Here is a 14,241-nt window from a genome sequence, read left to right as displayed (position 1 = left end):
GTGAAACCCCGTCTTTACTAAAAAATACAAAAAACTAGCCGGGCGAGGTGGTGGGTGCCTGTAGTCCCAGCTACTCGGGAGGCTGAGGCAGGAGAATGGCATAAACCCGGGAGGCGGAGCTTGCATGGAGCTGAGATCCGGCCACTGCACCCCAGCCTGGGCGACAGAGCAAGACTCCGTCTCAAAAAAAAAAAAAAACAAAAAAACTGTAACACCACGAAAGTTCACGGCTTCATTCTCGAAGTCAGTGAGACCAAGAACCCACCAATTCCGGACACACTACTGCAGTTGATGTTCTCTGGAAAGTGCCACTGCCTGGCAGGAGGCCAACCAGCACAAAAATAAAGCATCAAACCACCAAAGCTAAGAACCCTCACAGAGTCCACTGCACACCACTGCCACCTCCAATGGAACAGGCATTGGTATCCACGGCTGAGAATCCAACAGACAGCTCACATCACAGGACTCTGTATAGACAATCCTCCAGTACCAGCCCAGAACGGGGTAGACTCGCTGGGTGGCTAGACCCAGCAGAGAGACAACAATCACTGCAGTTCAGCTCACAGGAAGCCACATCCATAGGAAAAGAGGGAGAGTACTACATCAAGGGAACACCCCGTGGGACACAAGAATCTAAATGACAGCCTTCAGCCGTAGACCTTCCCTTGGACAGAGCCTACCCAAAAGGGAAGGAACCAGAAAATCAACTCTGATAATATGACAAAACAAGGCTCATCAACAACCCCCCCAAAAAATCACAATAGTTCACCAGCAATGGATCCAAAACAAGAAGAAATCCCTGATTTACCTGAAAAAGAATTCAGGAGGTTAGTTATTAAGCTAATCAGGGAGGCACTGGAGAAAGGCGAAGTCCAATGCAAGGAAATACAAAAAATGATAGAAGAAGTGAAGGGAGAAATATTCAGGAAATAGCTTAAAGAAAGAACAATCAAAAATTCAGGAAATTTTGGGACACACTTTGAGAAATGTGAAATGCTCTGGAAAGTCTCAGTGATAGAATTGAACAAGTAGAAGAAAGAAATTCAGAGCTCAAAGATGAGGTCTTCGAATTAACCCAATCCAACAAAGACAAAGAAAAAAGATGAACAAAGCCTCCAAGAAGTCTGGGATTATGCTAAACGACCAGGCCTGAGAATAATTGGTGTTCCTGAGGAAGAAGAGAATTCAAAAAGCTTAGAGAACATATTTGGGGGAATAATCGAGGAAAACTTGCCCAGCCTTGCTAGAGACCTAGACATCCAAATACAAGATGCACAAAGAACACCTTGGAAATCCATCACAAAAAAGATCTTCACCTAGGCACATTGTCATCAGGTTATCCAAAGTTAAGATGAAGGAAAGAATCTTAAGAGCTGTAAGACAGAAGCACCAGGTAACCTATAAATAAAAACCTATCAGATTAACAGCAGATTTCTCAGCAGAAACCCTACAAGCCAGAAGGGATCGGGGGCACTATCTTCAGTCTCCTCAAACAAAACAATTATCAGCCAAGAATTCTGTATACAGTGAAACTAAGCATCACATGTAAAAGATACAATCTTTTTCAGACAATTATGAGAGGATCTGCCATTACCAAGCTACCTCTACAAGAACTGCTAAAAGAGCTCTAAATCTTGAAACAAGTCCTGGAAACACATCAAAACAGAACCACTTTAAAGCTTAAATCACACAGGACCTGAAAAACAAAAAATATAAGTTAAAAAGCAAAATCAAAAAAAAAAAAAAACAAAGTACACAAGCAACAAAGAGCAGGAAGAATGCAATGGTACCACACATTTCAATACTAACATTGAAAGTAAATGACCTAAATGCTCCACTTAAAAAATACAGAACCTCAGAATGGATAAGAACTCACCAACCAACCATCTGCTGCCTTCTGGAGACCCACCTAACACATAAGGACTCATATAAACTTAAGTAAAGGGGTAGAAAATGGCATTTCATGCAAATGGACACCAAAAGCAAGCAGAGGTAGCTATTCTTACATCAGACAAAACAAACTTTAAAGCAATAGCAGTTAAAAGAGACAAAGAGGGACATTATATAATGGTAAACGGCCTTGTCCAACAGGAAACTATCACAATCCTAAACATATATGCATCTAACATTGGAGTTCCAAAATTTACAAAACAATTACTAATAGACCTAAGAAATGAGATAGACAGCAATACAAAAAAAGTAGGGAACTTCAATACTCCACTGACAGCACTAGACAGGTCATCACGACAGAAAGTCACCAAATAAACAATGGATTTAAACTATACCTTGGAACAAATGGACTTATCAGATATATACAGAACATTTCATCCAACAACCGCAGAATACACATTCCATTCAACAGCGCATGGAACTTTCTCTAATATAGACCTTATGGATAGGCCATAAAACGAGCCTCAATAAATTTAAGAAAGAAATTATATCAAGCACTCTCTCAGACCACAGTGGAATAAAACTGAAAATCAACTCCAAAAGGAACCTTCAAAACCATGTAAATACATGGAAATTAAATAACCTGTTCCTGAATGAGCATTGGGTCAAAAACAAAATCAAGATGGAAATTAAAAAATTCTTTGAACTGAACGACAATAATGACACAACATAACCAAAATCTCTGGGATACAGCAAAGGCAGTGCTAGGAGGAAAGTTTATAGCCCTAAACACCTATATCAAAAAGGCTGAAGAGTAAAAACTGACATTCTAAGGTCACACCTCAAGGAACTAGAGAAACAAGAACAAACCAAATCCAACCCCAGCAGAAGAAAGGAAATAACCAAGATCAGAGCAGAACTAAATGAAACCGAAACAAAGGAAAACAATACAAAAAATAAATGAAACAAAAAGCTGATCGTTTGAAAAGATAAATAAGATTTACAGACCATTGGTAAGATTAGAAGAGAGAAAATCCAGATAACCTCACTAAGAAACACAGGCGACATTACAACAGACACTACTGAAATACAAAAGATCATTCAAGGCTACTACGAACACCTTTATGCACATAAACTAGGAAACCTAGAAGAGATAGAAAAATTCCTGGAAAAATACAACGCTCCTAGCTTAAATCAGGAAGAATTAGATACCTTGAACAGACCAATAACAAGCAGCAGGATTTAAATGGTAATAAAAAATTACCAATAAAGAAAGTCCCGGCCCAGACAGATTCACAGCAGAATTCTACCAGACATTCAAAGAAGAATTTGTACTAATCCTTTTGACACTATTCCATAAAATAGAGAAAGAAGGAACCCTCCCTAATTCATTCTATGAAGCCAGCATCATCCCAATACCAAAACCAGGAAAACGACATAACCAAAAAAGAAAACTACAGACAAATATTCTTGATGAACACAGATGCTAAAATCTTTAACAAAATACTAGCTAACCAAATCTAATAACATATCAAAAAGAGTATCCACCATGATCAAGTGAGTTTCATGCCAGGGATGCAGGGATGGTTTAACAGATGCAAGTCAATAAATGTGATACACCACATAAACAGAATTAAAAACAAAAATCACATGATCATCTCAACAGATGCAGAAATAGCATTCAACAAAATCCAGCATAACTTTATGATTAAAACTTTTAGCAAAATTGGCATACAAGGGACATACCTTAATGTAATAAAAGCCATCTATGACAAAGCCACAGCCAACATAATACTGAATGGAGAAAAGTGGAAAGCATTCCCTCAGAGAACTGGAACAAGACAAAGATGTCCACTCTCACGACTCCTCTTCAACATAGTACTGGAAGTCCTAGCCAGAGCAGTCACACAAGAGAAAGAAATAAAGGACATCCAAATCGGTAAAGAGGAAGTCAAACTCTCACTGTTTGCTAACAATGATCATTTACCTTGAAAACCCTAAAGAGTTCTCCAGAAAGCTCCTAGAACTGATGAAAGAATTCGGCAAAGTTTCTGGACAAAAGATGAATGTACACAAATCGGTAGCTCTTCTATACACCAACAAGTGACCAAGCGGAGAATCAAACCAAGAACTCAACACCTTTTACAATAGCTGCAAACAAAACAAAACAAAACAACTTAGGAATATACCTAACCAAGGAGTCAGAAGACCTCCACAAGAAAAACTTCAAAACACTGCTGAAAGAAATCATACATGACAAAAACCAATGAAAACACATCCCATGCTCATGGATGGGTAGAATCAACATTGTGAAAACTGACCATACTGCCAAAAGCAATCTACAAATTCAAAGTAATCTCCATCAAAATGCCACCATCATTCTTCACAGAATTAGAAAAAACAAGTCTAAAATTCATATGGAACCAAAAAAGAGCCTGCATAGTCAAAGCAAGACGAAGCAAAAAGAACAAATCTGGAGGAATCTCCCTAATTTCAAACTATACTACAAGGTTACAGCCAACAAAACAGTGGTACTAGCATAAAAATGGGCACATAGATCAATGCAACAGAATAGAGAACCCAGAAATAAACTCAAATACTTACAGCCAACTGATCTTTGACAAAGCAAACAAAAACATAAAGTGAGGAAAGGACATCCTTTTCAACAAATAGTGCTGGAATAATTGGCTAGCCACATGTACGAGAATACAACTGGATCCTCATCTCTCACCTTATACAAAAATCAACTTAAGATGGATTAAGGACTTAAACTTAAGACCTGATACTGTAAAAATTCTAGAAGATAACATTGGAAAACCCCTTCTAGACATTGGCTTAGACAAGGATTTCATGACCAAGAACCCAAAAGCAAATGCAATAAAAGCAAAGATAAATAGCTGGGACTCAATTAAACTAAGGCGCTTTTGTACGGCAAAAGGAACAGTCAGCAGAGTAAACAGACAATCCACAGAGTGGGATAAAATCTTCACAATCTATACATCTGACAAAGGACTAATATCTAGAATAAACACAAACAAATCAGTAAGGAAAAAACAATCCCATCAACAAGGGGGCTAAGGACATGAATAGACAACTCTCGAAAGAAGATATACAAATGGCCAACAAATATATGAAAAAATGCTCAACATCACTAATTATCAGGGAAATGCAAATCAAAACCAAAATGCAGTATCACCTTACTCCTGCAAGAATGGCCATAATAAAAAAATTAAAAAACAGTAGATGTTAGCATGGATGCAGTGATCAGGGAGCACTTCTACACTGCTGGTGGTAATGTATAGCCGCTACGGAAAACAGTGTGGGAGTTCCTTAAAGAACTAAAAGTAGAACTACCATTTGATCCAGCAATCCTACTCCTGGGTATCTACCCAGAGGAAAAGAAATCATTACACAAAAAAGATACTTGCACATGCATGTTTAAGTAGCACAATTCACAACTGCAAAATCGTGGAACCAACCCAAATGCCCATCAATCAATGAGTGGATAAAGAAACTGTATACAGTTGGAATACTACTCAGCCATAAAAAGGAATGAATTAACAGCATTTGCAGTGACCTGGATGAGACTGGAGACTATTATTCCAAGTGAGGTAACTCAGGAATGGAAAACCAAATATCATATATTCTCACTGATATGTGCGGGCTAAGCTATGAGGACGCAACGGCATAAGAATGATATAATGGACTTTGGGGGAAGAGTGGGAATGGGGCAAGGGATAAAAGACTACAAATATGGTTCAGTGTATACGGCTTGGGTGATAGGTGTACCAAATCTCACTAATCACCACTAAAGAACTTGCTCATGTAACTAAATACTACCTGTACCCCAATAACCTATGGAGGAAAAAAAAAAACGAGAATTGGTCTTTAGAAGCCAACCACAACAAAAAGAAAACAGATAAAATTTTAGTGGAGATGAGGTCTTGCTATGTCACCCAGGCTGGTATCGAACTCCTGGCCTCAAATGATCCTGGAGCTTTGGTCTCCCAAAATGCTGAGAGTACAGGCATGAGTCACTGTGCTTGGCCTTTCTTACCTGTTAATAATGAACAACAAGGCCAACTTGGGCACCAGTGTGAGACCATGGCTCTACTAAAATAAAACTAAAAAAAAAGAAAAATAGAAACAATATAACTATGCTAAACATACAGTGATATTTTCAGTAAAAATTTAAAATTTTTATCTGGTTTTAAATTACATATAAACAGGTAAGTAACACTCATAAAATGAAATTATTATGACCAATATATACTTTTTTGGTAATGGGAAGCAAATCTAGTTATAAAGGAAAAACTACAGTATTAAATAAGTGTGTATGTTTATAGGCAATTTCACTGCTCTCACTGTGAAACTTTTAGTCAAAAGATCAAAGCATATTATAACAAGAAAAAAAACTTTACAATTTAGCAAGGTGGAAAAAACACTTCATTAAACTGAATATACAGCCTGAAGATCCGTTACTAATTTGTGGTCAGTACACATGTTGAAATCTTCAAATAATATTAATATTTTAAATTACATATAACAGAAATTATTGATCAGAGAAATCTGGGTGTTTCAAAGCTACTTCATCAACCTTTGGTTGTTTCTGTTTGAATTTTCTGCCATCACCTCAATCAATTAATGTTGAACAATTAATCTTGTTCAACATTTTTTATGGACTCTGAGGGAAAGCACTAAGTCAGGCTGAAGAAATGGTAAGTTTTTATAAGTAGGTATAGGAAATGATAGGGGTGCTGGTCCTAACTCTCTTCTTATTTGATGCAACCTAATGTTGATGCCAGCTTCTAAAGGAAGAATCTTTTTGCTAGCATAGGCCCCGAAAGCAATTCATTCTTTTTTAAAATTATGGAGAACAAGATGGTCATGATGAGCTCTTGTTCACTGCTATGTCTCCAGCTTCCAGAACAGTGCCTGGAACACAGTAAGTGTCAATAAATACTTTAGAGATAAATGGATATGTGCTAGGGAATGTATGTACAATCTCCTTCTGATTTAGGCCAAATTTGTTAGAATGAAACCCCACAGGGAATGAAAAGTTACACTTAGTAGCAAGTTCCGTCCTAAGGAAAAAAAATGGTCAGAGGAAAGCTGAACAATAAAGGTGACTTAGTAAAAGGTAAGTATGATAAAGAAATTTAATATCTTCTTTCTGATAAATTATACAGCAAAGTATAATCAGTTAGTAGGGGAGCAAGGGTAGGAACAAATTGTCTTCAATGAGCATTTTAGTGCATCTTTAGAAATAGATGCTCTTAAACCCTAAGTTATCAGGGCTAAGATGAGCCTTACAAGCCTTTAGTCTCGAAAAAAGGTTTAAAGTTGTTTCTACTTAGGCTATGCAACCACCTGAGTTTAAGTTTAAGCCTGTTGCATTAATTATCTACTGCTGTGGAACAAATAACCCCAAAATTTGGCAGTTTAAAACAATATACATTTATCATCTCACAGTTTTTGTGGGTCAGAAATCTGAACACAGCTGAGTGATACTAGCTCAGGGTTTCTCACAAGACTACCATCAAGGTGTTGGGCTGGGGTTGTAGTCATCTCAAAGAGCTCAACTGGGGGAGAATCTTCTTCCAAGGTCACTCACATGGCTGTTGGTGGACCTCAGGTCCTCCCTGGCTTTTGGCCCGATATACCAGTTCCTTGCCATGTAGGCCTCTCCACAGGGCAGCTTACAACCTGGCAGCTGATTTCCATCACAGTGAGCAAGCTAGAGGACAAGAGAGAGCCTGAGGGCTGCCATCATTCACTGCTCTTACCATGTTCCCCATTATCCTTAAGCAGCAGGCTCGAGGATAATGCTGAAATGACCTTTTGAAGACTCATCTGTGACTGCTAGGTGACAACACCTTGTGTGGTTGGACAATATCCTCCAAATACGGACTTTTCTCTAAATCAGCATTTAATTTAGGTTGCTATTTGCCCCAAATCTGGGAATAAAGGCATAGATATGGGACTGCCTTCTTTTCCCACTATCCTTAGTGATCCCACTATACTTAGTGAAGTAGAGCTCTTGCTTCCCATGCCCATTACTTCAGATTCTGCTGGTCTAAAGGTCTTAGTTCCAAAAAGGAGAAATGTTTCCATTAGGTGATATAATAATAATTCCTTTGAACTGGAAGTTGAGACTGCAATCTTGCCACTTTGGTCTCCTTATGCCCCTGAATCAACAGGACACGGATGTACTGGATAGGAGCACTATACTGGATGGGTGATAAATCCTGATTTCCAAAGGAAAATGTAGTTGCTACTACACAATGGGTAATAAGTAATATCTCTGCAATGTAGGAAATGCTCCAGAGTACCTGTAAGTAGTTTCTGTAATTACAGTCAATAGCATACTATGATCACCTAATTCAGGCAGGACCGCTAATGGCCAAAACTCTTCGAGAATGAAGGTGTGGATCATTTCACCAGGCAAAGAATCTTGACCAACTAAAGTGCTTGCTGAGAACAAAGCGCACCTCATTTTACTGTGCTTCAGTTTACTGCACTTCACAGATACTGATTTTTTTTAACCAATTCAAGTTTTCTGGAAACACTGCATCAGGCAAGTCTATCGGAGCCATTTTTCCAACAGCATGTGCTCACTTCGTGTCTCCCTGTGCTAATAAACTTTTCCATTATTGTCATGTGTTATGGTAATCTGTGATTAGTGATGGATTTCCTTCCTTCTTTCCTTCCTTCTCTCCTCCTCCTCCTTCTTCTTCTTTTACAGACGGGGTCTTGCTCTGTCTTCCAAGTTGGGGTACAGTAGTACAATCATAGCTCATTGGCTCACCGTAGCTTTGAACTCTTAGGCCCACGTGATCCTCTTGCCTCAGCCTCCTGAGTAGCTGGGACTGTAGGTGTGCACTACCATACTTGGCTATTTTTAAAATTTTTTTTTGTAGAGATAAGGTCTTGCTTTGTAGCCTGGGCTGGTATCAAACTCCTGGCTCTGAACAATCCTCTTACCTTGGCTTCCCAAAGTACTGGGATTACAGGTAAGAGCCACCACACTCGGCCTTGATCACTCATCTTTGATGTTACTACTGTAATTGTTTTGAGGTGCCACCAACTGCACCCATAGAAGACAGTGAACTTAACGATAAAGGTGTTCTGACTGCCCCACCAACTGAGCAGTTCTCCTGTCCCTATTCCTCTCCTGGGGCCCCCCTGTTCCTTGAAACACAACAATTTTGAAATGAGGCCAATGAATAACTCTCCAACGGCCTTTAAGAATTCAGGTGAAAGGAAGAGTTGCATATCTCTCACTTTAAATCAAAAGCTAAAAATGATTCCGTTTAGGATGACATGCATGTCAAAAGCCAAGAGGGGCTGAAATTTAGGCCTCTTGCACTAAACAGTTAGCCAAGTAGTGAATGCAAAGGAAAAATTCTTGAGGAAATTAAAAGTGCTACTCTAGCGAACACATGAATGATAAGAAAGCTAAACAGCTTTATTGCTGATCTGGAGAAACTTTGAGTGGTCTGGTTAGAATATCAAACCAGCAACAACATTCCCTTAAGCCAAATCCTAATCCAGAGCAAGGTCCTAATTCTCTTCAATTCTATGAAGGCTGAGAGGTGAGGAAGATGCAGAAGAAAAGCTGGAAGCTAGCAGAGGTTGGTTCATGGGATTTAAGGAAGGAAGGAAGCCATCTCTGTAACATAAAAGTGCAAGGTGATACAGCAAGTGCTGATGTATAAGCTGCAGCAAGTTATCCAGAAGATCTAGCTGAGACTATTGATGAGTGTAGCTACACAAAATGACAAATTTTCAATGTAGACAAAACAGCTTCCCACTGGAAGAAGATTATGGCCATCTAGGACTTTCATAGATAGAGAGGAGAAGTCAATGCTTGGCTTCAAAGCTTCAAGGGACAGGCTGACTCTCTTGTTAGGCGATAATGAAACTGATGACATAAATTGAAGCCAATGCTCATTTACCATTCCAAAAATCCTAGGGCCCCTGAGAATTATGCTAAATCGGTTGGGTGCAGGGGCTCATGCCTGTAATCCCAGCACTTTGCGAGGCCGAGGTGGGTAGATCACCTGAAGTCAGGAGTTCAAGACCAGCCTGCCCAACATGGCGAAACCCTGTCTCTACTAAAGATACAAAAAATTAGCATGGCATGGTGACGGGCGCCTGTAATCCTACCTACTCGGGAGGCTGAGGCAGGAGAATCACTTGAACCCAGGTGGCGGCAGTGAGCCAAGAGAGGCGAGAAAATCGCTTGAATCCAGGAGGCAGCACTGAGCCAAGACTGTGCCACTGCACTTCAGCCTGAGTGACAAGAGCAAAACACTGTCTCACAAAAAAAAAAAAAAAAAAAAAAAAAAAAAAAAAAAAAAAAAGAAAAGAATTATGCTGTGCCTATGCTCTATAAGTGGCACAACAAAGCCTGGATGACAGCACATCTGTTTATAGCATGGTTCACTGAATATTTTACGCCTGCCATTAAGACCTACTATTCAGAAAAGATTCCTTTCAAAATATTACTGCTCCTTGGCAACACACCTGGTCATCCAAGAGCTCTGATGATGAACAAGGAGATTCATGTTGTTTTCATGACTGCTAACACAACACCCATTCTGTAGCCCATGTAACAAAGAGCAATTTCAACTCTTAAGTCTCATTATTTAAGATACACATTTTGTAAGGCTATGGATGCCAGAGACAGTGATTCCTCTGATGAATCTGGGGCAAAGTTACTTGAAATCCTTCTGGAAAGGATTTACTATTTTAGGTGTCATTAAATATTTGCTTTATTGCAGTTGTGTGGAATGGATCTCACAATATCTTTGAGGTATATCTGTACTGAATGGGTAACAGAAAAAGGTAGTTATAAATACCAGCTATAAGTATATAAGTTATAAATACTTATATATATAACTTACATATAAGTTATAAATACCAGTTATAAGTATATACCAACATAACTGGTTACAAAAACAAAGCATGTAGTAGTACTTATTTTGATATGAATATTTTTGTATATACATATAAGTTAAATATTTTTGTTTTCATGTTCTCTCTTATTCCTTTATCATCTAATATAACACATTGTCAAAAGTAATTAACTTTTATTTCTCAGTATTTAAATTACAGGGTACCAAGGGTGAGAAGAATGAATATCAGCAAAGGACAATAAAGGGATTCTGTTCCCTCTTCTAGGAAAGGGATTAGTGTGTTTTTGCTTGTAGTGTGTTTTCGATTGTACATTTAAATGGCTGTATGATATTTGGTAGAAGCATGACTTTCTTAATATTAACATCGTTATTTGGACAGTAAGTCTATTTTGAGGAGATGTACATCAGTGCCAACTTGGCAAGAGGTGGACTGTGGTGGCTTTTGAATGTGTCAGTTTGGTTAGGTTGAACTACATTTCCCAGAATTCCTTTCCTGTCTGTTTCTGGTTAGGATGGTACATAAGGGAGATTTTTTTGTGGAAAATTTGGAGGGGTAAAGTGAAGCAGCAGCCATTTCTAGTTCACACATGTTGTCACTTATCTGCTGGCTTGCCTTGTGGTGTGAGGCAATAGCTAGGACTGCATCTGCTCCACCTTCCCGTGAATTCTCCTTCAGCAGCTCTGACTCCTGGAGTAGGTGCAGGTGTTTAGATCCATGACAAAGGGCGCAGGGCTTCTACAAGACATCCACAGAAGCAACAAGACAGAAGCAACAAGAACTGATATGGGCCAGGTGTGGTGGCTCATGCCTGTAATCTCAGCACTTTGAGAGGCCAAGCTTGAGCTCAGGAGTTCAAGACCAGCCTGGGCAACATAGTGAGACCTCGTCTCTACTAAAAATCAAAAAAATTAGTTGAGCATGGCAGTGTGTATCTGTAGTCCTACCTACTTGGGAGGCTGAGGTGGGAGGATCACTTGAGCCCTGGAGATCAAGGCTGCAGTGAGCTAAGATCACACCACTGCACTCTAGTCTGGGTGATAACGTGAGACTCTGGAAAAACACACACACATACACACACACAAACAAACAAACAAACAAACAAACAAACCTGATGTGGGTTTAAGCTTACCTTCCTGAACTCCAGCTCTCGCTTATGGGTTCTAGCTCATTGTTGTCTCTGCCACTTCACATTCATCTTCCCTTACCAACTGCCTGCTCTGTGAACTCAAGCTCCTCCATCAGATATAAGGTCAACATCCTTACAGAGATTGCTCAACCAGCCTCAGGTAAAGTCCCAGTGACAAATCCGTTCCTATATGCAGTTTGTCTTCATTATGTGTGGATTCTAAACTTACAAATTCACCTACTCACTAAAATTTATTTGTAACCCCAAAATCCATACTCATGGCATTTTTGCAGTTATTTGCAAAATGCACATGTGCAGAATGGTGAAAAATTTGAGTCATTCATTCTTAATTAAGGCTGAACAAGGTCATGCCCTGCCTTCTTGTTTCAGTTCTTACATTGTGAACAAGTATCCTTTTTATAGACTATTTAGTGCCACAGTTTTCTATTTTTGTGCCTTTTTTTGGTTTCACTGTTTACAATAGCCCCCAAATGTAGTGCTGAAGTGCTGTGTAGTGTTGCTAAGCACAAGAAGGTTGTGTTATGCCTTATGGAGAAAATATGTGTTAGATAAGCTTCATCGAGGCCTGAGTTACACTGCTGCTGGCCATGAGCTCAATGTTAATGAATCAACAGTATATATTAAATAAGGTGTCATTAAACAAAAACACACATAAACAAGTTTACATATTGATTGGTTGACAAAAATGTGACCAGAAGCTCACAGGAACCTGGCCTTGTATTTCATCTAGGAGCTATGATTATTTGCTAATTCAGTGTTTTTAGTGACTTCACATTATGTAACTAGCATAAATAATGAAAATTGATTGTATAATATTTAAGAACACACACATACATACATAGGTGCATAAGTATGTGTGTGTATATGTCTATCTCTATGTGTATGTATAGTAGCATATACATCTTCTAGTGGTTCTGTCTCTGTGGTTGAACCCTGGCTTATAGACTTATAAAATTCAGCTATAATGATAGTGAAACTCAGTTGAAGTTTAGGTATTAATGATAGTGACATTTAATTGTAACAGTAGTTCTATACCTAGAATCTGAACTATTCTCCAAATTATTTTCTTCAAATATGTACACATATTTTCAACTTTAAGTACTCAGTGATTAGCTATCACTTACGATTGTTAACATAAAGTAGTTTGTGTTCCAAACTTTTACCCATTCTCCAGCACCCATGGCCAGAGCAAACCCATTTCTGCTATCAGTTATAACAAGATGCCACTGCTTACTTGGTTGAGAACTGTGAAAGTTGAAACCAGAAAGCTTACAAATGTCATTCTCTCTTCTTATCTAGTGACTCCAATACAAAGACTTTAGGCTGGAAATCAATGCTATCCTTAAACTTCCTAGAGTCCAACTGCTCCTGACGTGCTCACCTCTTCACCTCTTCCCTTTCAATAGGCAGTCCAGTCTTGCCTTTGTTCCCTGTGAACATCTTCAGATCCATTCCTGCTGTTGCTCCTTAAATTGCTCTGTCTCCTTTGCATAGGATGCTATCTTGCACGTTTTCCCACAGTCCAGAGTCTGTCTGTCTAACACAAGAAGCGACTAAAATCTTTACATGAAATATTTTTTTCTAAAGTCTCTAGGACACACAACATCATTGCCTGCCTGTCATATCATTGAGTTGGAACTCAGAGACACATATCCTATGAAAGATCCTGTATGTCTGCCCAATCCTTGTTGTTTAGGTATCCATGTATGTATGTCTTATCTCTCTAAGTTTCAACAGCAGTTGTCTATACTACTCTTGAATTGTTTCACCTATTCATCTTACCGAGTTTGTTGGTAAGCATTTTAAGTTACTTAACAAATATGTGATAGAGGATTCTACCCATGCATAATATTACCAATAATTCATCCAACAACTCAAAGACAAAAACAAGCTAATTCACAAAATAGAATTCTACATTTCATTAGCATATTTTTCACCTTGATAAACAACAGCAATCATATATCTCTTATCAAACACATACCTGCTGAGACGCGGGGGCAATCAGGTAGCATGGACTCCACTGATGTGTCTAATGGTTCTGAGCTAGAGACCCAATTACAACAGTTCTGCAACGTAATAGAGACAATATTGTTGAAATACAATTTAAGCCAAGACCAAATGTTGAGGAAGAGATTAATTTATCCTATGAAATCAACCACTAGACTGTATTCAATTTATTTTTCAATACACTTAACATTTTTTTCTTACATAAACAGTAATTATTCATAATTAACATGACTGTGAAAAAGGTTTTTTTGTTTGTTTTACAATTCAGCAAATCA

At 38.6% G+C, this 14,241-nt stretch overlaps 1 protein-coding gene across 21 annotated transcripts in view; it reads right to left on the bottom strand.

Annotated features, from left to right (window-relative positions):
• Window positions 1-14,241, bottom strand: part of ARB2A (ARB2 cotranscriptional regulator A) — a 481,957-nt gene that overhangs the window by 149,599 nt on the left and 318,117 nt on the right. For 18 of the 21 annotated variants that reach the window (XM_071097861.1, XM_071097857.1, XM_011758778.2 and 15 more), the window contains one exon: window positions 13,941-14,025. In XM_071097861.1, coding sequence (XP_070953962.1) covers window positions 13,941-14,025 — 85 coding nt within the window. The other 3 variants (XM_011758784.3, XM_011758780.3, XM_011758779.3) reach the window with 3 other exon arrangements.

The sequence above is a fragment of the Macaca nemestrina genome, chromosome 6 (assembly GCF_043159975.1).
Source record: "Macaca nemestrina isolate mMacNem1 chromosome 6, mMacNem.hap1, whole genome shotgun sequence".
Classification (NCBI taxonomy): domain Eukaryota; kingdom Metazoa; phylum Chordata; class Mammalia; order Primates; family Cercopithecidae; genus Macaca; species Macaca nemestrina.
Note: the sequence above shows the minus strand (reverse complement) of the source record. Positions and strands in the feature narration are given on the sequence as shown.